This window comes from Apis cerana, linkage group LG4 (assembly GCF_029169275.1).
Source record: "Apis cerana isolate GH-2021 linkage group LG4, AcerK_1.0, whole genome shotgun sequence".
Taxonomy (NCBI): Eukaryota; Metazoa; Arthropoda; class Insecta; order Hymenoptera; family Apidae; genus Apis; species Apis cerana.
Genome location: NC_083855.1, coordinates 5,583,295 through 5,605,480, shown reverse-complemented (window position 1 = coordinate 5,605,480; position 22,186 = coordinate 5,583,295). Strand labels below are relative to the sequence as shown.

The following is a 22,186-nucleotide window of genomic DNA, read 5'->3' as shown; positions in this document are numbered from 1 at the left end:
AAATTAATAGAATATTTATTTATTGTAAAATTAATATTTATATTGAATAATATCGATTCTAGATAGTTCTAGATAAATTTTAATTTAATTTAAATTATCATAATTTAAGTTATGCTATTATATTACGTAATATTAATTCGTTTATTAGGAAGAGTTAAACCGAGGTAAACCAAACTGGGAACATCTGACGGATGAATTGCATGTTTTATTGACAGTCGAGGATACTGAAAATCGTGCCACTTTAAAGCTTGCCAGAGCTGTAGAAGAAGTCAAGAAACTTCTTGTTCCCGTGGTGAGAAAGTTCCTATTATTAACTATAATATTTAAATTTATTGTAACATTTTTCTTTATTTTTAATTGATGCATTATATTTAAAAAAATGATTAAAATAATATATTTATCTTTCAGATTATATCATGAAATATCTAAACAATATTGATGATTTCTTATTAATTATGTTAATTGTTAGCAGGCTGATGGAGAAGATGAGCTAAAGAAACGGCAATTAATGGAACTTGCTATTATCAACGGTACTTACCGAGATTCTAACACAAAAGTTGCAGCAGCTACAGGTATATATCTTAAAATTTATTTTTTTTTTTTACTTTATAATAAAATATAATACATTTATATAATACATTAGTTTAATAATAATATAATAAAATAAATATTTTGTAAACATAAAAATAACTATACGAACTGTTGATATATTTATGAAACATCTTTGAAAAATCAAGAAAAGTCAAAACAAAAATTGATATACAAAAATATCGGTTAAAGCTTTTTTATTAAATTATAAGTAATCAAAATTTATATAATATATTTATATAATAAATTAATAAATCAAAATAGAAATAAATTATCTTCGTTGCATCGTTATCTTGCTTAATCTTGACTTTATTTAATACAAAATTGTTGATACAATTAATTTATAACTTAATAAATAAGCTTCAACTGATATTTTTGTATACCATTTTGTATTTATTTTAATTTTTAGAATCGACTCTCCAAAGATGAATATTTACGTATATTTACGTATTAATCTTCTTTATATATATATATATATATAAAGAATATATATATATATAAAGAATTCTATATATATATATATACTTTTTTATTCTCTACAAATAAATTGTCATTATTGTTTTATTATAATCATACATGAAAATGAATTCAGTTTTTTTTGTAACTACTTTCTTTGAATTATATATTTTAGCTTGTGATGAAGAATGGAGACGTGTTGCAGCGGCTGCGGCAGAAACGCAGCGACTTCTTCCAGGCTTGGCCACACCTATGAGGACGCCCAGTGCTCCATTGGGAGCACCATTAATACTCTCGCCACGGATATCTGTTCCAACGACCGCAGCGTCTCTTCTGAACGGTTCCGGCCCACCAGGATCGCTTCTTTCTGCCGGTGATCCACATGGTTTAATTTACACACCATATGCTGATTACGCCAACTACGCAGCCTTAGCAGCATCGCCTCTTCTCACGGATTACACAGCAGCTGATCATTCTGGTGGGTTGTTTGCACGCTGATCTTAGTTGCAACAACATTTTTCATGAATATTCTTCGATTGTTATTGTTGTTATTATTATTATTATTATTATTATTATTATTATTATTATTATTATTTTTATTTTTGTTCTTATTCTTATTCTTATTATTATTCTTATTATTATTATTATTATTATTATTATTATTATTATTATTCTTATTCTTCTTCTTCTTCTTCTTATTCTTATTATTATTATTATTATTATTATTACTATCATTATTATTGCTGCTATTTTTCTTGTTGATCTCTTTTCGATCTTATAACAATTATAATAAAAATGAAGTAGAATTTACGAAAAAAATAAGGGAAAGAGATATAAAAGAAATAATTGAAAGAAATGAAAAACAATATAATATATCTGGATTTTTTATCAATTTTTAAGCTAATGTTTTTTTGTGGAGAATCTTCTTTCTTCTATCTTTTTTAAGTATATTTAAGTGAATCTAATAATAATTAATGAATTATGAAATATTTATATACTTTGCAAAAGGAAAAAGTTGTTGCTAAAATTTTATTTTATATTTACTTTCATATGATGTAATGGTATAATTTTGTATACAGAGTATCCTATTCCATTTTAAATTTTCTATCGATCTAAATAAATAATTGAAGTTAAATAGTAATAACTAATGTCAAATTGAATATTCAAAAATTAAAATTATATTTTTCAATATATTTATAAAATATATTGTATATATTTAGAAAAAATGAAATATTTATTTATATAAAAACAAACTTATTAAATATTTTAGATATTAATTATGAAATTATATACTTTTAAATTTTTTATTCTTAACTTTTATATAAACAATTACATAACATTTTATTAATCTTAAAATATTAATCTTCCAAATTTATCAGAGTTCAATACTACGAAGAAAGAATATCGTGAAGTTTCTTAAAAAAATTTTTTATAAGTTACAAGTATAACAATGGTTACTCTGTATAATAATGTTAATATATGTATATAAATATATACATACCATTTTACAAACACAAAATTTTTTTGAAAATAAAAATAATAAAAGAATTCTCCATTGATAAACAAAAAAATACATATTTACATATGTGTTTATATGTATTTTTTTGTATATACCGTGAAAAAGTTATATCGTAAATTATTTTGTCGCACTTAAAAGCGATTATCATTATTATTATTGATATTATTATTATTTATAATTAATATTATCATTATTATTATTGATATTATTATTATTTATAGTTAATATCATTATTATTATAGAATTCTATTATCATTACATATTATCTTTTTATTATTACTGATATAATCTTATTAATGTTATTATTGTTTTTGATATCATTACGTTAAATTTGTGATTATCATTCTGATTGGCATGGAAATCGTGATGATTTTAATATTAGAATTTATTAATTAGTAAAAAAATTAAAAATTTGATATTATTTCAGGTAATAGGATTAGATTGTATTATTTTATTATTTTATTAGATTGTATTATTATTGAAGGTTTATATTAAGAAATTCACATCAGTCATTTGCTAGTCGTATCAGTTTTGATAATTATTTAACAATGGTTAATTATTCAATAACATTATAACTCGCATTTTTGAAACAGCAGCTAGTAGAAATATTTGATATGTATATCGTAAAGAAAAAGTCGTGGAGTTCCAAAAAAAGAATTATAATAGTTGCTAGATATTAAAATACTAAACATATAATATTTTAAATTTTTGTATCATATCGCGTATTTATATGAACAAGAAAAATATTGATTTTGATAAGAAAAATTATTTAATTTTTAGATTATTCCAAATATTTAAATAATTTTTGGAATAACTTCGTAAAATTATAAATAATTTATGTTCTTTTATATTTTGAGTAACAATATTATTTATTTATATCCGGTATGACTGTTTTTTCTTTTACTTTCAATGGTAAAAGAATTATTTCCTTAAAGGTTGTATATTGTTAAATTTTTATTGTTAAAGTTTCTGTATTGTTTAATAGAATTATAAATTCTATTTATATAATTACAAATTTATTAAAGTATGTATTATGATTTAAAAAAGTTTAATCAACCACATTTTTATTCAAAATTTATCACAGTATGATATGTGGTTTTAAAATTATGTTTTCTTGAGATTTTTTAAGATATTTTAACACCTTTGTTTTATATACTCGAATTTCATTAATTGTTTAAAACAAGATTTTAATACGTACAGTATTCAAACTCTTACGCGATTAATATAAGAAATCGATTTGCATATATGTATATACATAGTTACGCATAATCGTATCGATTAAAAAATGAAGACGAATCTTCTCTTTGTCAATAAAATACTCGATTATCATATGACAAATTATACACTCATACATTCGTTACCATTTATTACACATAGTGTAAATCATCAATGTGTTCAGTAGATATGATATGTTTGAAAAATAAAATACTCTCAATTCAATTATAAATTTTATTATAATTGAAAATAATAATAATTTTCTCTATATATAATATGTACATGAATAAATAATTATCAAAATTAAATTATTTATTAAAAATTAGATTGATTGAAATTTATTTTTCGTAAAATTATATTTTTTATATTATTTTATATTCATTACACAATTTTTTATTATATTGTTTGTTTTTTATTTATAATTTTTATATATTTTATTTATATTCTTATATCATTTCTATCATCATTTTCTTATTGCATTTAAATATTATAATATGCTCATATATTACATTTATAGTATAAGAAAATTTGTAATCAAAAATTCAATAAAACTTTGATATAGATTTTATTTAAAAAATTCCTGATATATAAAATATTCGTATAAAATAAAATATTAATTAACAATATTAATTAATGTAATCTATTCTAATTAAATAGATCGAATAAATATCGATTCAAATGTAATTTAAAAATTATGATTGAGGATATATATTGCTCATATAAAACAATAAATTTATGCAATTTATTAAATTTTGCAATTGTGAATATGAAAAAAAGAGTCGCTTTTATGAATTTTTTTTAGAAGAAAAAATTTTTAGAACATCGATTTATATTAATAACTTAATTTTGGATATAGAATATTTATACATAAATATTAATGTTTTTATATTTTACATTATTAAAAGAGAGTTTTATTTTTTAAATATATCAAATCCTATGACATATAATGTATTTTATTTGTATTATTTAAAAGAATATAAAAGAACGAATGTGCACGTGTTAATACATTTGTATGTTCGATTCTGTGGTGCATTGCCATATTGATTATATATTTATATATATAAATATATATATAAATATATATTATATAACGAATATTTAATGAAATAATCAAATATTATTTATTGTTGTAATTTTAATAAAATTATCGATATAATTTAAAAAATAGAAATTAAGAAAAGAAATAAACCAATTTCTCGTCAAAGAAAACATTAAATATATCTCTTTTTTTTCTATATTTTCAGATTTTTAGTTTTTATATTTAATTAATATGATATATTATACAAATGAATTTAATTTTTATAAGTGCAATAAGTCAAATATAAATTTTACTAATATTAATACAAATTAATATAAATTTCATTAACATAAAATATAATTTAATATATTTTATTTATTGTTGCAAATTTTGAAATATAATTATAAATTTAAAATAATTATAAATAATTATAAATATATAATTATAAATTTAACTATTACATATTGTGGAATTATATTTTTAAATATTTATTATATGTATTTTATTCTCATTGATGCGAGAAATTTGTTTATTTTCAGTCCTAAAGTATTTTAAGGCCTTTTACAAGATATAAATAAATTTAAAAGTTATATCGCATTTGAAAAATGAAAATACTTTAAGTCAAAAGAGTAAGGCCATTTCTTACATTTCATATGATATTATTATTATTTATTAAAGTTTTACACTATAAAAAATAAATAAACATTAAATGTACGCTTATTAAATTTATGTAAAATTTAATGTACAACAATTTGATACATAATTTACAAATCTATATTTCTAGTTATAAATCTATTTTTCTTTTATTCTATGTTAATAATTGTTTTTTATAAAAATTATATAATTAGACATATTAAATATTTCTAATTATATGCATAAAAATATATTATATTATCTATTTATTTCGTTTTTATTAGTTTTCATCATTTTATTCTTTATCTTTTTAAATCATATTGAAAACTATATTGAAATTGTAAATTATGTAAATAAATATTTTTCAAATATATGATTACAATATTTTTAAAAAATTCGATATATATATTGAAGCTAGAATATATATTAGGTGTGCATAAAGTAAAAATAAATTATTTAAAGATTAAGAAAATTAAATTGAGATGAATAAATTGCGCTCAATTCTTGTCATATATTGAATATAGAGAATCATCGTACAAAAATATCTTGTATATATCTTTCTCTTAGAGAAAGAAACATATAATAGACATATTTAAATCTAGAAATTGTATTTTATGCATAAATAATAGTTATCATTTAGAAATTAAAAATAGATATTTTTTATATATTTTTACTTTATCCATTTTTACTTTCTGAAAATAATTGAATCTGATTTATAAATAAATCACTAATTATTATAACAATAGAGAAAACAATTGTTATAAACGACTGTCACCAAAACTTGGAAAATAATTATTATATGTACATATATATCTCTTAAAAGAAAATTAGTCTTTTTTATGTCAATAGATTTTTTTTTACTAATCATCGCTTAAATAAAATATTACATTAACACATAAAATATAAATTTTTCAGGTTCAAATATTATAGTAAAAATTTTTTTTAAAAATAATTCAAAATTGATTAAAATGAAATTTATCAAAACCAAAAATATTCATAAATAATTTTTAGTATTGTATTAATAAGATTATATATTTTAGGAAATATTAGTAACATTTTCTGAAATTTTTATACCAAAACTATATTTTTAGCTATATTTTTAAATTGTCTTATTATTTGTTCTTTCTTTAAAAAAATAAAATTTATTTTCAATATTTTTATAAAAATTCATAGATTCAAAAATGGAAAAAAAATTGAAAATTAAATATTAATAAGAAATAAGAAGTTAAGTTCTTTTAATATTGTCACAATATTTTATATTTAATACTAAAATGTTTCAAATTTTTCTAGAATTATTTCAATAATAATTAAATGCAATTTACATATAAAATATGTAAAAATTTATTTTATTAAACTTTTTATTCTAACAAAATTTTATTTGATTTTTTATAAATTTAAAATTTTATAGATTTAAAAAGCAACAAGAAAAACAATATTTTAGGGACCAAATATTTTTATGCACTTATATTAGTATTAAGTATTAATATATTATGTATTCGATAGATAATAAGAAAGAAAAAAAAAATGAAAATTTGTAATGTACATATTTAATATTTCATTGATATTATTTTTACGATGATTATGCATGAAACAAATATATTTTTAAAGAGTCAAATTAATGTTATCATATTTAAATAACAAAATATAAGACGGATAATTATTCACTTCTAGAAGAAGTCATATTGATCTATCTGAAGTCTTATATAAAAATTACATCAGATTTTGAAAATACATAAATATTAAGATAAATTAAAAGTATTATAAATATAAGAAATTAGTGATTAAATGATTTATAATTAATTATAATTCATTTTAAATAATTTTCAAATAGATATATATGCGTATTAGTAGTTTAAGCATTCTAAGTTTAATTAATAGATTAATAAATATTCTATAAATTTCGAATGTTAAAAAATAACGACAGTTTAATATAATTAATGTTTTACTGTTAAATATATTTTTTTCTTGTTTGTTTTTTTTATATATACAGATGTAAAGTATTAATTATTTATAAATTAATGAAAAAAATTAAAATTTTAGAATGATAAAAATACTTTAAATATACATACTAAAACGTTAAAATAATACAATATATGTTAATAATTAATACTATTAATACACATGTATATATACAATATACGATTTTATATTAATTAATATATCGCACATATCAGATATATCATATATGAAATATAATATGAATATGATATGTATGATATGAAATATATATTTTTGTTTTGAATTTAAAAATTTGCTCGATTGAACGCAAACTAATAGAAGGCAAAGAAAATTTCTGATTTATTATATCGCACATACAAATATGAAATATAAAATTTAAATAGAGAGAAGGAAATATATGAAAAAATGTATAACAAAAAAGTATTGGTTTGCGTTTTAATTATCAACTTATGGATAATTTTAATTTACTATTATTGTTTAAGTGACCTGCCGAGGACTGGAAATTGATATATACATATGGAAACAGATGAATTATACACATTTGTATGTTGGGGACAGGTGCAGCAGCCGCTGCGAAACAACGTAGACACTTGGGTCAGATTCGCGAGCACCCTTATCAAAGGGCTGGTGCTTTGTCGTGAATCCGGAGAGCGCAATCGCAATACTATACGCGCCTCCGCGAAAAGGTTAGTTTCCTAGAAACGTATTACTTTTATATTTTATTCCGATTTACTCTATTTTTATAATATCTATATACTATGTATCTCTATACATGTATATATATATATATATATATATATTTTTATAAAGATACAGATATATAGATATCACGCTGTTAGATATATTATATTTAGAAATATGATACTCGAAATTTTAAAACTCTTTGAAGTTCAAAAGTTTAAAAATTTAAAAGTTTCGAAATTTGTTGCTAATTTTGCGATTGTAAGAACTGATTGTTGTAATATGATTTTATTTTTATTTAATCAATACTAATCTTAAATTTAATTTATTTTAATTAATTCTGCATTACAATAGTTTCTATAGAGAAATCAAAACTTTTGTAAATTAAAAAAAATGATAGTTGTTTCTATTACCAATTTGATTACCAATTTATATTTGAAAAATTTCAAAAATTAAAATTAATTAAAATTTCTTGACAAAATTTTTGAAAAGAAAAAAAGAGAAGGAGAAAAAAAGATTTTGAATTCTGAAAATTTCGAGTATTATTTTGAAACCTTAATTTCGAATTCAAGTTTCATGAATCTGAAAATTAGGTTTCGTCCCATTTCTAATTGTATTTTTTTTTCACATAGCTCGCGTTAGTTGTAAAAGAAATTTCTTTTTTTATAGAATTCGTCTATTTTTCTTGAATTTTGTTACTTTCAACTATTATATTAATGTTAAGATAATTAATTATTTGTAATGCGAAATTCTATATTTATTTCAAGTTAGTGGAAATGAATATCATGAAGATACATTATTGAAATTTTCTTTATCAGAAATTTGTCAAAATAAAAATATTTTTTATTATTTGATTATAAAACGTTTACAATATAATATAATGATTCTCTCATATATTAAAAAAATATACTATATATGTATATGTATAAAATTTTGAATATATATAAAGATAAAATTTTTTGAGAAAGCTTCAAAGTTTGAGAAAAATTATTGAAATTTGTTAGAAAGAAATTCTTTTTCTTCTTCATTCTATCTTCTTTTTTTTTTTTAGTTTTAAAAAACTAATAATTTATTTATTATTTTTATATATTTATATTATTTATGTTACGAATTTTACAAAGCTTATAATATTATTATTACAAAGATTTTATAAATAGCCTATATATTAGAATATTCTTTCAAAAATTATAAATATTTTTAATTATGTCGTAGTAATATATATTTAATTAATGAAATAAATAATTTTAAAATTTTATTTTTAAAATTTTTAAAATATATTTATCTTGAATGTGTTGTTTGTTAGATTTTTTATATTTAAAGATTTTTTAAAATATGTAATTTTCAATTAGATATGTTTGGTTTTTACTTAAAAAATGTTTATAATATAAATTTTATATTTTTATAAAAATAAATTTTAATTCATATTTTTCTACAGGAGATTTTAAATTAAGAAAAAAAAAAAGAAATATATCAATAATTTAGTTTTTTCTATAAAACACTCCAATTTTATTAATTTTAATTTATTTTATATAAATAATTTTAAACTATTGTTGTCGCATAAATTAATAAAATTAATAAAATATATGTAGCATTACAGGTTTTTATATATTTTACATCTTTTTAGATTTTTTTTATATACTTGATCATAAAAGCTTTAAGGTTTTAAGGTAATGTTAACTCCCCGCAATTAGGTATTAAAATTAAAAATATTTTTAAAAAAAATATTGTTAGTCATTCTTTCTTTTTTATGTTATAAAACAAGAAAATAGATGATCGAGAAACTACGGTATGGTATGGGTGCGCACCTATCTATTTTTTTTTGTTTTATATCAATTTTTCGCACTTTTGTATTAGTATTAAAAAAAGTGTTTATTATTTGTTATAATTATTAATAATTAAATAATAATGTATAAAATAAAGTATACAAATTAAAAATAATAAAAGTAAAAGGGAAAGAAGAAGATGAAACATTTATTTTATTATAAATATGAAATCGATTTCGAAACATTACCACAAGAGATTTATACATAATATATATATATATATATATATATATATATATATATATATATATTTTAAATAAACGTATATAAAAATCTATAATCACGATCAGATTACAATCATATATTAGAATTGATTAATATTTTGGCAACTTGTGCCTGTGGAACACTTATTCATTCCATTCACGTCTGCCGTTTTATGCGTGTATATGCGCGCGTATCACGCGCGCATTTAAAATAAATATTTATATAAAATACAAAATATTAGTTTATTTATTTCGAACGAAGATGACAGGGGTGGTACTACGATACGATGCGAAGGCTTGCTATATATCAACATATATTCAAATATTATTTTATTGTATTATTTTTCAATTTAGGATGTTTTCGTTCCACCTGAATCCAGGACATCACTTAATATCGCACGAAAATATACAAATTTAAAAATATACGTATTTACCTTAAATTTTTTTCCTGTAAATATCATATTAATTTTATCGTAACTTTCTTTAGCATCCCAAGAAGAAAACATAATCAACTAATTTTACTCTATTAGTTCAAGTTTTTTTTGTTTCTTCATAAAATAATTTTCTTTTTTTTTTAATAACAATTTTTGGTGAACTTCTACATGTAGAAATAAAATATTTCATAATTTAATCCTAAAAATGCATCCTATCCTTTTTTATGTATCACCACTAACAATACCACGCATAATTTATAATGGCACCTTTATTATAGAAGCGATTTCATTTTTTTACACGAAACGTATAACTATGCATTGTCTTTATAAAACTAACCAAAAATGCTCCACACGGCCAAGTTGACACTAACTTGATGTTTCTATTTATATAGTATTATATATTTTCATGTAGTGTATATAATATATTTCATAGCAATATATCTATAATTTAATAATTTAGATGAAAACTAAAAAATGTTTGTTATTTTAAAGTAATTTATATACTTTAATTATTTGTATCATTTTATATTTAAGTAATATTTAAGAAATATTACATACAAATTTATTATATGTTACAGTATTAAAGAGTTAATTTAATTCTAAAATCATCCAAAGTTTGAAGAAAAAAAAAGAGAAAAAAATAATTATAAATTTTATAATTCAAAATTATAACGAAAAAACATTAGATGTGTTTCGTAACATTCTAATATCAATATTTATTATAATGTAATATTATTTTTGAATTTAAAAGTAGAAAACAATTTTATATTTTTATATAATTAATAATCTTTCGTTTATATCATATGAATGAAAAATGAATGAAAAAACAAATATTATCTGTAATAATAGAAATAAAAATGATTTGATTAAGACAAACAAGTAATTAGCTAAAAAATTTATGAAATTTATTAAATTTATTATATATATATATATATAGGATTTCCTTTTTATATATTTTGCTAGACAATTAACGCTATATATATATATATATATAGTATAATATATACAAATTTTAACACCATGCAACAGTATGCTTTTTTTCAAAGATTGTACAATAGATTCTTGTTGTACAACACGCGTGTAATTCATTGCCTTTTGATACCTGCTTGTGGATAGGATATTAATTGTTATAGTTAATACGATTCAAAGTAATAATATTACTGTAACTATGTATTTAATATCATACACACGTACAATGTCATTTAACGCTACTATTTGGTGGCAGGTGCACACCCAAGCTGCCTACAAAATGATACCAAGTTTTTTGGGAAATAACGAATTCCTTGCATTTTGAATAACTAAATCATCTTATCATCTACTATTCTAAATCTGCTTTTTACATTTGTTTATATTTTAAAATCATTTTGTTTTAAAATTTTGTACGATTTATCTTCTCAACTATCCTAAGCGCGGGGAGGGTACATGATTATGTAAAACTTATAACTAAAATACATAATTTTAACTCTCTAATAATCGATCAAATTTTTCTTATAAAAAAGAATCATTTTTTTAATATTTTATAAGTATTATAACTATTTTTGTCAAATCATATACATATGAAATTTATTATTTTTTCGATAATTAGAGAGCTTATTAATTATTAAACGATGAATGACAAGTAACGAAGTATGAGCTTTATTTCGTTGATATATAATATTCCGACAATGTCTCTATCACATATCATGTTTTGTATGAAATAAATGCTTATATACTAATATTGACCAAAAGGAAGTGCGAAGCAGTTGCTTGTTAGTCGTTTAGTCGTTATTTGTTTTATTATATTCGTTTCTTCTAATATATTAATTTTTATTTCTTATGTGTGTATGCAAAACGTTAAAATAAATGAAACAAATCTTTTATTAGATTCGTGTAAATGGATTTCTTTTTTTTTAATCGTATAATTTTAAATAATTAAATAAGAAAAGGCAGTGCTTCCCACTAACTATTCTTTCAACTATCGAACTATTCAAAAACTTAATGTTAACATGAATCAATCATAATTAAATTACTAACAAACTGTTTTTCTTTTCTTTCTTTTTAACCTTGGTTGCCCATGGCCTATAGGCTTGGAGTGCTAACAATGGAATCCACTCGCCCCGTGCTAACACCTGGACTCTGGAACAACATCCGCGTTCGATCGGTTCACCAACCAGATGACCACCTTCGTCGTTCGCATCACCAGCCCTGTTCTTCGTCAAGTTTATCCATCCTGTACCCTCGTGTTTTTAAATTGTATAGCTCGTTTAAATTGCTTTGCTCGTTTTGTTAGCGTTTACTTTTACTGGCGTTTACTTCAACGTCGGACAGGTAATTAAGTCTCTGATTGAGTTACTTATTGATGAAAAAGGATTCATTTTCTGTTTTCGAACAATGAGAAATATATCATTCAATTTAAATTATATAAATTCAATTAAATAGGATCATGGTTAAATGTATCTTGATTTTCAACACACAGTTATTCTATTCCGCAACAATGAATTACAATCATGCCTATTTTTCTATTATGCAGATTTTTTCAATGAATAGAAATTTATTAACAATGCAAATATAATTTATTATTAATTTTTTTCTCCATTTTATAAGTGGAGAATCATTCGAGTTATTATTATTTAATAATAATACATTCTATTCAATAATGATTGATTTTTGATTCAGTTTGTTTAAATATCGGATACAATCCGAATATAATTTCTTGATACAATTTATGAAACAGTTCGATTTTTCATAAAATATTAACTTATTCGTTATTAAAATACGTTATTAAGAAACTTCAAATTTTTCCATATATAAAATGTTTCATAAAGCGTGATATAACTAAAAAATGATTGATTTTTAATAAAATATTTGTTGAGAATCATTGAATAATTTATAAAAAGTTGTTTGGCATAATTTATAATAATAAAAATATTGTGATATTAAGATATATTTTTAAGATTTATTTTTTTGTTTCAATTAATTTTTTATTATTATTTCTCATTCATGAATTAGTTATTTTATTTATATTTTAGATTGATTCATTCAATTTCTATTTAATAACTTTGATATCATTTTTCAAATATATGTGATTAATAAAAATTGAATTTCTAACGATATATATCATAAAACATTAATAAGTGCATTATTACTATTATAACATTATTATAAATAGAAATTTATAATAATTTTTTTTTTATTATACTTATACATTGTTTTTAGAAAATATTCTGAAAATACTTAGTTCAATCATCGTAATGATGATAAAATATTAAATTTTTAATAATACATGCATTTTATATTTATAATCAACATCTAATATATTTATAATTAAGATAAATTTTGATTGAGATTATTTTAATAGATAGATAACTTCATGATTGAGCATAATGCAATTATTTGATTGCATGTATAAGAATATTTATATATAATTAATAGATAATAATATTGCAATTAACAATAATATTGTTATTAATTTATTTTTTAAATTAGTTTGTTGCTAATATAAGAATTTCATTTTTTGTTATATCACACTTTTTAAACGTTCTGTCTAAAATAAAAAAAATTCATTTTAAGAAATCATATTGCGATATACACATTTTTTTTTTATTTAATCGCAGATTATAAAACGAAATTTTTTTGCATAATAGTTATATTAATTTAGTACTTACATCTTTATTAGAGCAAAATGAATAGGGAGAGAAAATGGGCTAAAAATTTAAATAATATTATATATTTTATGTAATATAGAAAATAATATATTCATATGTAATAGGTGCAATATAAAATCAAAATTTGTTTTCATTTTGATTAAGTGAATTGAATACTTTGACTCAGGAAAAGAAAAAAACTTGAAGATACAAATTTAAGAATATTTCTATTTAATGTTAAGTAAGACAATTTTTTACATAGATAAAGTTTTAATGGCATATGAATTAATTGTAATATTAATACGTACTTTAAATACGTATTACATAATATAATATAAACGAATTCTTATAGACTAAATATTTTACATCTGTTTCTTCAAATTTACTTATTAATTTGATCAATTTACTAACTCTTATTAATTTGATCAAAAAAAAGGAAAAAAATCAAAATATTCGATTATGTTAAATAGATATTAAGAATATTAAATATCTCTTTAAATAGTTTGTTGTGTGGCTAGAAAGAATCTCCATTTTTTAAGATAAAAAAGATATAACACTTTATTATTTTATAATTTAAAAATTCTATTATATAATATTACGGTGCAATTTACTTGTAAAATAATAGATATTGATCATTTATGAATATTTTCAATTTTGCGTATTTAGATAAATTTGCATAAAAATCCTTTTATTTTTTTTAATAAATGTAGATAAAAAAAGATCATGTTCAAAACTGATATTTTGACAAATCGTAATCAAAATTAACAGTTGTTTTAAAAAAAAAAATTGTTTACTATCTTTTTCGTTATTTGCAATATATCTACATTTATAATGTTATATAATGAAGTTATCTATATAGATGAGAGTGTTTATATGTGAGATTGATTTATTAAATATACCATTTAGATATACAAGAATATTTTGTTGATTCTTTAGATTTGCCATATGTACATGTATTAATAAGAACTTTTTATCATGTTAATTTGTGTATATTTAGTAATCTATATAACAAGCTTGTATTTTATACAAGCATTTCAAACATTTTCGATAAGAAGAGACAACTATTACTTTGTGTAAATAGATTGTATTTCTTGATCTAATTGTACTCTAAGAGTGATCTGAATTCTACTTAAGTTTATAGCTTAAAGTAGTATATTCATTATATTATATTCTACAATATGATTAGAATTATTATATTGTATAATTATTATATTCTACAATGTATAACTAAAAATATATTATGCAAAAGAAACATAAATATTTTACAAATTCATATAGGAGTAGGGGAAGTTGAAAATTGATGAAACTTTTGCCGTGTATTTAGTGCAATAATATGATTAGAATATGTATATTCATCTTCTTATTGATTTATAATATATAACACATAATTAACGAAACGAATATAAAGATTTTTTTTAATAATAATATTAATCATTTATTAAATTTATATATTATTCATTATGAGTAATTTCTTATTGTAATTTCTTTTAATGATAAAAAAAAAATTAAAATAAAAATATTTTAAATTTCAAAAATTAAAAATAATAATCGACATTTAAGTTAATTTATATAATATATAACAATGACATATAATAATGTGTAAAAATAAAAATATATTTTAAAAATTAAACATTTCCCAGCTTAAAAGTATATTATTATCATATAGATTATGAATTAGTTATCTAATTGAATATATATTGAATCCAATATATTTAATATATTTTAAATTCGGCAAAATAGTCTTCACTTTTTAACTTTCCCTTAAAATAGATATTTACTTGTTTCCTTTACGCATATCGTATTATTACTAGATATATGTATGAATAAGCAAATGTTTTACTGACCTCTCTAGAACTTAATATGAAATATAAATAGATCAATCAACTATTTATTAATTTTTTACTATGATATCAAAAATATATGATATATCTATTCTAAATCTATATCTGTTATAAATCTATTTAAATGAAGAATTTCATTTTTAGTTTCTTGTTTATTTTTTGTTTATTTATGTATACATTTTATCAACTTTACGTTTCAATAAGTTGTCATCTTTTGATACAAATATTAATGATGAAACAAGTGGATATCTATTGACAATATATTGTTAAACTATTATATATATCTATTGACTGTTTATATGTAGATGAACTTACATATTTTTTAAGCTTTATATTAGTATTGCAGGTACATACGCATATTATGCTATAAAATATAAATACAGAATTTTTGAAAATTTAAAAAAAAATCATAAGAGAAATAAAATTAATAAATATTATATGTAAAATATTTATATTGATATGATGATATTAATAATACTAATACAAATCTTTAATTGGTATTATTAATGATCAATAATAACAAAAAATATATTTGTTTACTTCTATGTATATTAAATATAATAACAATATGAAATATTGCTATAAAATATTGAAAAAAAACTTCATTATTTAAATCAAAAATTTTTTAAAAATGTAATTAAGATATTAAAATTTATAATTATAATACAAACATCATGTGTATGTACCCTCATATGCATTATATGTGTGTACGTTTGTATGTATGTCTCGCGCGCGCGCGCGCGCGTGTGTGTGTGTGATATGAATACAGTTTTGTTAATAAACATATTTGTATTTACTATTTACATCTATCACAATAATTGCTTAATTCTTGTCAAAATTTATTAAAATGATTTGTTTTATATTTTATTTTATTGTTGATACTCATATCAACAATATAAAATATGTAGTAAATACAGGTCAAAATATAAAATAATTTTATTTTCAAATTATTTAAAAGATTTATTTATTAAATGTACTTTGTTTTTCCATTTACTAAAATTGTTTTAAACGTATTAGAAAGAATGAAGGAAATTACTGTAAAGACATAGTAATGATATTTTCAAGTACAAATGAAATAGATTTAAAAAAATAAATTGTAATTGAGTAAAACTAATAATATGTGACTTCAAACTTTATTAAAATTTATAAAATATTTATAATTTAATTATGTACTTATATTGATTCTTTATAATGTTATATAATATATTAAAATTCTATAAATATTTACAATCTACGATGCTATGAATTCAACTTCATTACTATCGAATTTATTATGTGTATATACATTTTATTTATGTATAAATTAGTATTTTATTTATATTATTAGCAATTATTTTCTGTTTGTAATATAATTCATAAATTAGAAAAGAATGAATTTCATTTGATTTCTTTTGCATAGTGCATAATAAAATTTAAATATTAATATAAATTCTATTCTTTAATGATGTTATTAATATGTTATTAATATGTCTATAAATTTTGAATTTGATATAAAAAACTTTTATTATTATGAAATTAATTTTTTAAATATTAATAGATTTATTGCATATCATTATAATTATAAATAATTAATATAATAATTATAATAAATAATTATAATAATTATAATTTTATGATTTTGGTAAACGATATAAACCACCTGAAAACAATAACTGATGTTCTCTAACTTTTCTATCAAGAAATTGCCTCAATTCAGGTAAGCCACATTCCATTGCTCCTGGACCTTGAGATGCAAACATTTTTAACATTTGATGAATTCTTTCTAGAGGCATAGAATCTAAATTAGTTAACATGCCGACAATATAAGACCAGAACACTTGAAGTTCTTCTTCTCTTTGATCACTTGCAGATGCCATTGCACTTTCTATTTCTTCTTCTTCAACAATGTCTGTTACAGATCTATTTTTGGTTGAACTTTCTTCTTGCAATATAAAAATATCATTGGAAATTTCTTTTAAAAGACCTTGGGAAACCCAAAAAGTTATTTTCCTTCTTAATACAGTTGCAGGGGCATGCATTATTTCTGCAAGTTCTTCTAGAGCCCATTCTTCTGCAAATTCAATAATATAATAACATTTAATAAATTAATAATAAATTTAATGAAAATTTAAAAATTAAATAACTATAGTGAATTAAATATTAACAAAATGTAAATATTTCTTACTTTTATCTTGAAAATGTAAGATAATTGTGGCATGTATTGGTGTTACATTTATATCTAATTTTCTATCTTTTAATTCTATTTCTAATGTAACATTTCCAAGATGAGGTTTCCAACAGAGTGTTCTATTTCCTTTTAAAGTTTCAAATGCTTTTACATATTTATTTAATTGATTTTGTACAATTTTAGGTAACTCCAATTTCCAATTTTCTTTAAATGGTGGCCAAAACTGGGCTGATAATATTAATGCAGATGTAGGAAAATGATCTTTCTCTAAAGTGTAACTAGTATTAGATTGTATATGTCCATCTATTCTTTTAGAATCATATACATCTTTTAACATAACTTCACAATAATGAAGTTGATTTTCTCCAAAACGTCTTTTTAACAATTCTAAATGACGAATTTCTCGTTCAGTATGATAATTTAATTGAGATAATAATCTATCTGCTAACAATGTACGATATTCATTTACAAATAAATCTTGACTACCATATACATTTACTAACATTGATATTATATCTGACATTCTGCGTTGTGCTGATTTTGCTATAGAAAAAAAAAAATTAAAATATATTTTATATTAGTAAATAAAAATACATGCTTTATTTTAATTTTTTGTGTTATATAAGATAATAGGAAAAATAATATTTTAAAATGTTATAAAAAAAATTATATAAATATTAAAAAAGAAGTTAAATAATAAATATCAAAAATGAAAATAGTTATTTAAAAAATGAATTTGACAAGTATTAAAATTATTACAAATATTTTTTAATGAAAAATTTTTAAATATTTTAAAAGATCAAAAATATTCAAATCAATCTAGGTCAATAATAAATAAGTCTAATAATCATAAAATGAATTTTTTTATCCTTTTATATTTGTTAATATTAATAATCATTTAAATAATTTACTTAAGTATTATCTAATCAAACACAATGATTAATGATAAAAATAAATATTTTCATGCATATTTATAATTACTCCTTTATCTTGTTTTTGCATAAATGTAAAATATATATTCAATGATTTAATTAATTTTTTTAATACATTATGAACATACCAGGATCAGCATCAACAGGATCTGGCATCCATTTATCCCAATCTTCATTTTCTTCATCACCAGAACCATCATCTAACTGTAAAGATTCACCTTTGACTAATTCATCTGCTAGATCACTTGGTGAATCATCAAGCAAATCACTTACTACACAACGTACAGTATCTTCTCTGGTTCTTAAATAAACTCTAAATATTTAAAAATATCCAAATAAATTGCAAATTCAATAATAACATTAATTTAATAAATTAATTCATACTTTGAATATTTTATAATAATTACTTAATAGGTTCTGTTATTGTTTCAAGAAGAACACCTGTGGGGTCCAACTGTCTCAGTGCTCTTATAGCTGCAATATATGCAGTTATTATATCTGGTGTATTTACACCTGGATGTAATAATCTTGTTTTTAAAGCTTCTTGCAAACTTTCTATTAATACTTTTCGTAAATCAGTTCTTTCTAAACAAACACGTAAATCATCTATTGCAGGTTGAGAATCAGGATATTCTACAAATAAAAAAAATTAATAAAAATAATATATAAATATATATATGTATATATAAAAGAATATATATGAATTGAAACAATTTTTATGACCTATTATAATATCAAAGAGTTGTTCAATTCTAAATCTTGTATATGTTTCGTATAAGAAATGAGATAATTTCTGTTTAAATTTATCTATTGCATTACGAGTTTGATCACTTAAGAATGTAATCTTTGAGAAACCACCAGAATATATTCTTATTAACCAACTCATAACAACTGTTTCAAGCCACTAAAATAAAATATAAAATATTGATTACATTATTTATTGGATATTCAGTAAATGAATATAATTTATATTATATGAATAAAATATAATGAAATCTTACATTTTCTAATGATGTTAATTGTGATACATCAAATGTTTTATCACATGATTGACTCACATGATTTTTAATACGTATATGTATCAATGATGTAAGAACATTACCAACTAATCTTTCTAATAATTCTAATTCAATTAATTTCCCATTTGTTTCATGAAACATATATACTATCATCTGGCATTGACATTTTTCTACTTCTTGATAACAACCCATACATTTTCCAGGATCACTTCCAATAGTCACTGTAAAATAAATAATTTTATTTGAATTTAAATTTATACACTGTAAATTACATTTATATACTTAAGTGCTTAAATTATATTATTTTTTATGATTAAATTATAAATTTAGCCAGTTATAATAATAAAAGATTATAAAAATAAATATTAAATAAATAAATTAAGAACAAATAAAATATTTTATAATGTCAAATACCTTGCGCAGAACCATCTGCACTACAGAATATATTGAATGCAATTTTATAAAATTGTTCAACTATATGCTCATAGTGAAGTGGCAATTGACTTAATAATGTAGATCGCACAATTAATTTAAATCGACTTAATACATTTCCATTTGTTATAGATTGAGTTGTTTCATTTTGTATCAAATATTCTAACCTTTTCAATAATGGTAAAAATTCTGTTAAACTTGTATATAATCCATCTATTGCACTTTTAAAATGTTCAAAACCTTGTTGTTCATTTATATTATTTGTAAACTTCTTCCAAAATGCAGGTGCTACATTTTGTCGAATATATAATTCTATATGATAAATAACTATATCTTCAACAAATTGTGTTAAATCCAATGTCTTTATTTCTTTAACCACATCAATAAATTCTTTATCTGAGCATTCATTTTGAATCTATAAAAAACAAATATAAATTAAAAACATATTTCAAGAATATTATATCTATTTGATTGATTATTAATAATCAATAAAATATAAAAAAATAATAATCAATAATTAATAATATATTTTTAGATATTTTTATAAGATATTATTTATAAAGTAAAAGTTATAAATAATAATAAATATTTATAGAATATAAACAAACCTTTTCATATAAAATAGGAAATGCATATTGTATACGAAGAAAAAAATCATTTTTATTACTCTCAGATTTATCCATATTATACGTAACAATATAATTTTCACTTATACAAATTCTTTTTAATTTATTTATGTAAATTATATATATAAATATTGAAAATATAATTTTTCAAAACATAAATTAAGCAATATTTTCTGAATTATGGAAACATTATGAAAACATTATACACATGTAAACAATAATATGAGAATCTTCTAGGATAATATATACGTATTATTTCGCTATATGAAATTTATATTATATGAAATATATATTATAAACGAAATCCATCGAATTTTATTCATAAATGTTTTAATTCTAAATTGAATTACCTATAAATTATTCATAAATTATTTTTTATTATATAATATAATAAATATAAATATCAACTTATAAGATCCTGTCATAAAATAATATTTAATATAATGCTATTATATATAAAGTTAAGTTTATTTATAGATATTATTATTATTTATCGATATTAATGTAAATTATACAATTATAAATGTTATTATTATTTATGCAATATAAACAACAAAATATCGAAAATTTAATAAAAATTCAATAAAATTTTAAAATAAAATATAAAACATTTTATTTAATATTCATACTATAAATATTTTCTGAAACGTATAAATTTTACAGAGCAAGTATAATAAATTAGCAATAAATTAGATAAATAATGGAAAAAAGACAGAGATACTATAAATTCGGAAATCAGCACCATTTTTATCAGAGTACTGCAAATGAAATATATAAATAAGGGGAACAAATAATAAGAAAAGGATAGAAATAGAATAAAAATATAATATTAGTGTTATTTTTTGAATGTCAGAAAATATTCAAAAATGGCGCTGATTTTTAATTCTTATTCTACTTTACCTACTGTTTTTGAAGAAATGTCTTTGATACTTAAGAGATGACACTAGCAATTTCAATTCAATTCTTATATTATTTCTATTCTTCTCTCACTATTTTCTATCCTTTCTTTATATGTTT

At 20.0% G+C, this 22,186-nt stretch overlaps 2 protein-coding genes across 7 annotated transcripts in view; one reads left to right on the top strand and one right to left on the bottom strand.

Annotated features, from left to right (window-relative positions):
• The window catches only part of LOC108003416 (protein held out wings), a 34,400-nt gene extending 17,457 nt beyond the window's left edge, over window positions 1–16,943 (top strand). For 2 of the 6 annotated variants that reach the window (XM_062073782.1, XM_017065644.3), the window contains 5 exons: window positions 149–292; window positions 470–572; window positions 1,220–1,522; window positions 7,947–8,074; window positions 12,594–16,943. In XM_062073782.1, coding sequence (XP_061929766.1) covers window positions 149–292; window positions 470–572; window positions 1,220–1,522; window positions 7,947–8,029 — 633 coding nt within the window. In that variant the 3' untranslated portion in view covers window positions 8,030–8,074; window positions 12,594–16,943. Of the gene's footprint in view, window positions 1–148; window positions 293–469; window positions 573–1,219; window positions 7,383–7,946; window positions 8,075–12,593 lie in introns of those variants that run through there. The other 4 variants (XM_017065640.3, XM_017065642.3, XM_017065641.3 and 1 more) reach the window with 4 other exon arrangements.
• A 549-nt stretch (window positions 16,944–17,492) lies between these two features.
• Window positions 17,493–21,927, bottom strand: LOC108003414 (anaphase-promoting complex subunit 2). The gene is made up of 8 exons (XM_062073777.1): window positions 21,152–21,927; window positions 20,526–20,958; window positions 20,094–20,332; window positions 19,816–19,996; window positions 19,500–19,725; window positions 19,221–19,405; window positions 18,158–18,703; window positions 17,493–18,043 (listed from the first exon to the last, which is right to left on the bottom strand). The coding sequence occupies exons 1-8, from the start codon at window positions 21,224–21,226 to the stop codon at window positions 17,604–17,606; spliced, it is 2,325 nt and encodes a 774-aa protein (XP_061929761.1). The 5' UTR covers window positions 21,227–21,927; the 3' UTR covers window positions 17,493–17,603.
• Window positions 21,928–22,186: the final 259 nt, after the last annotated feature.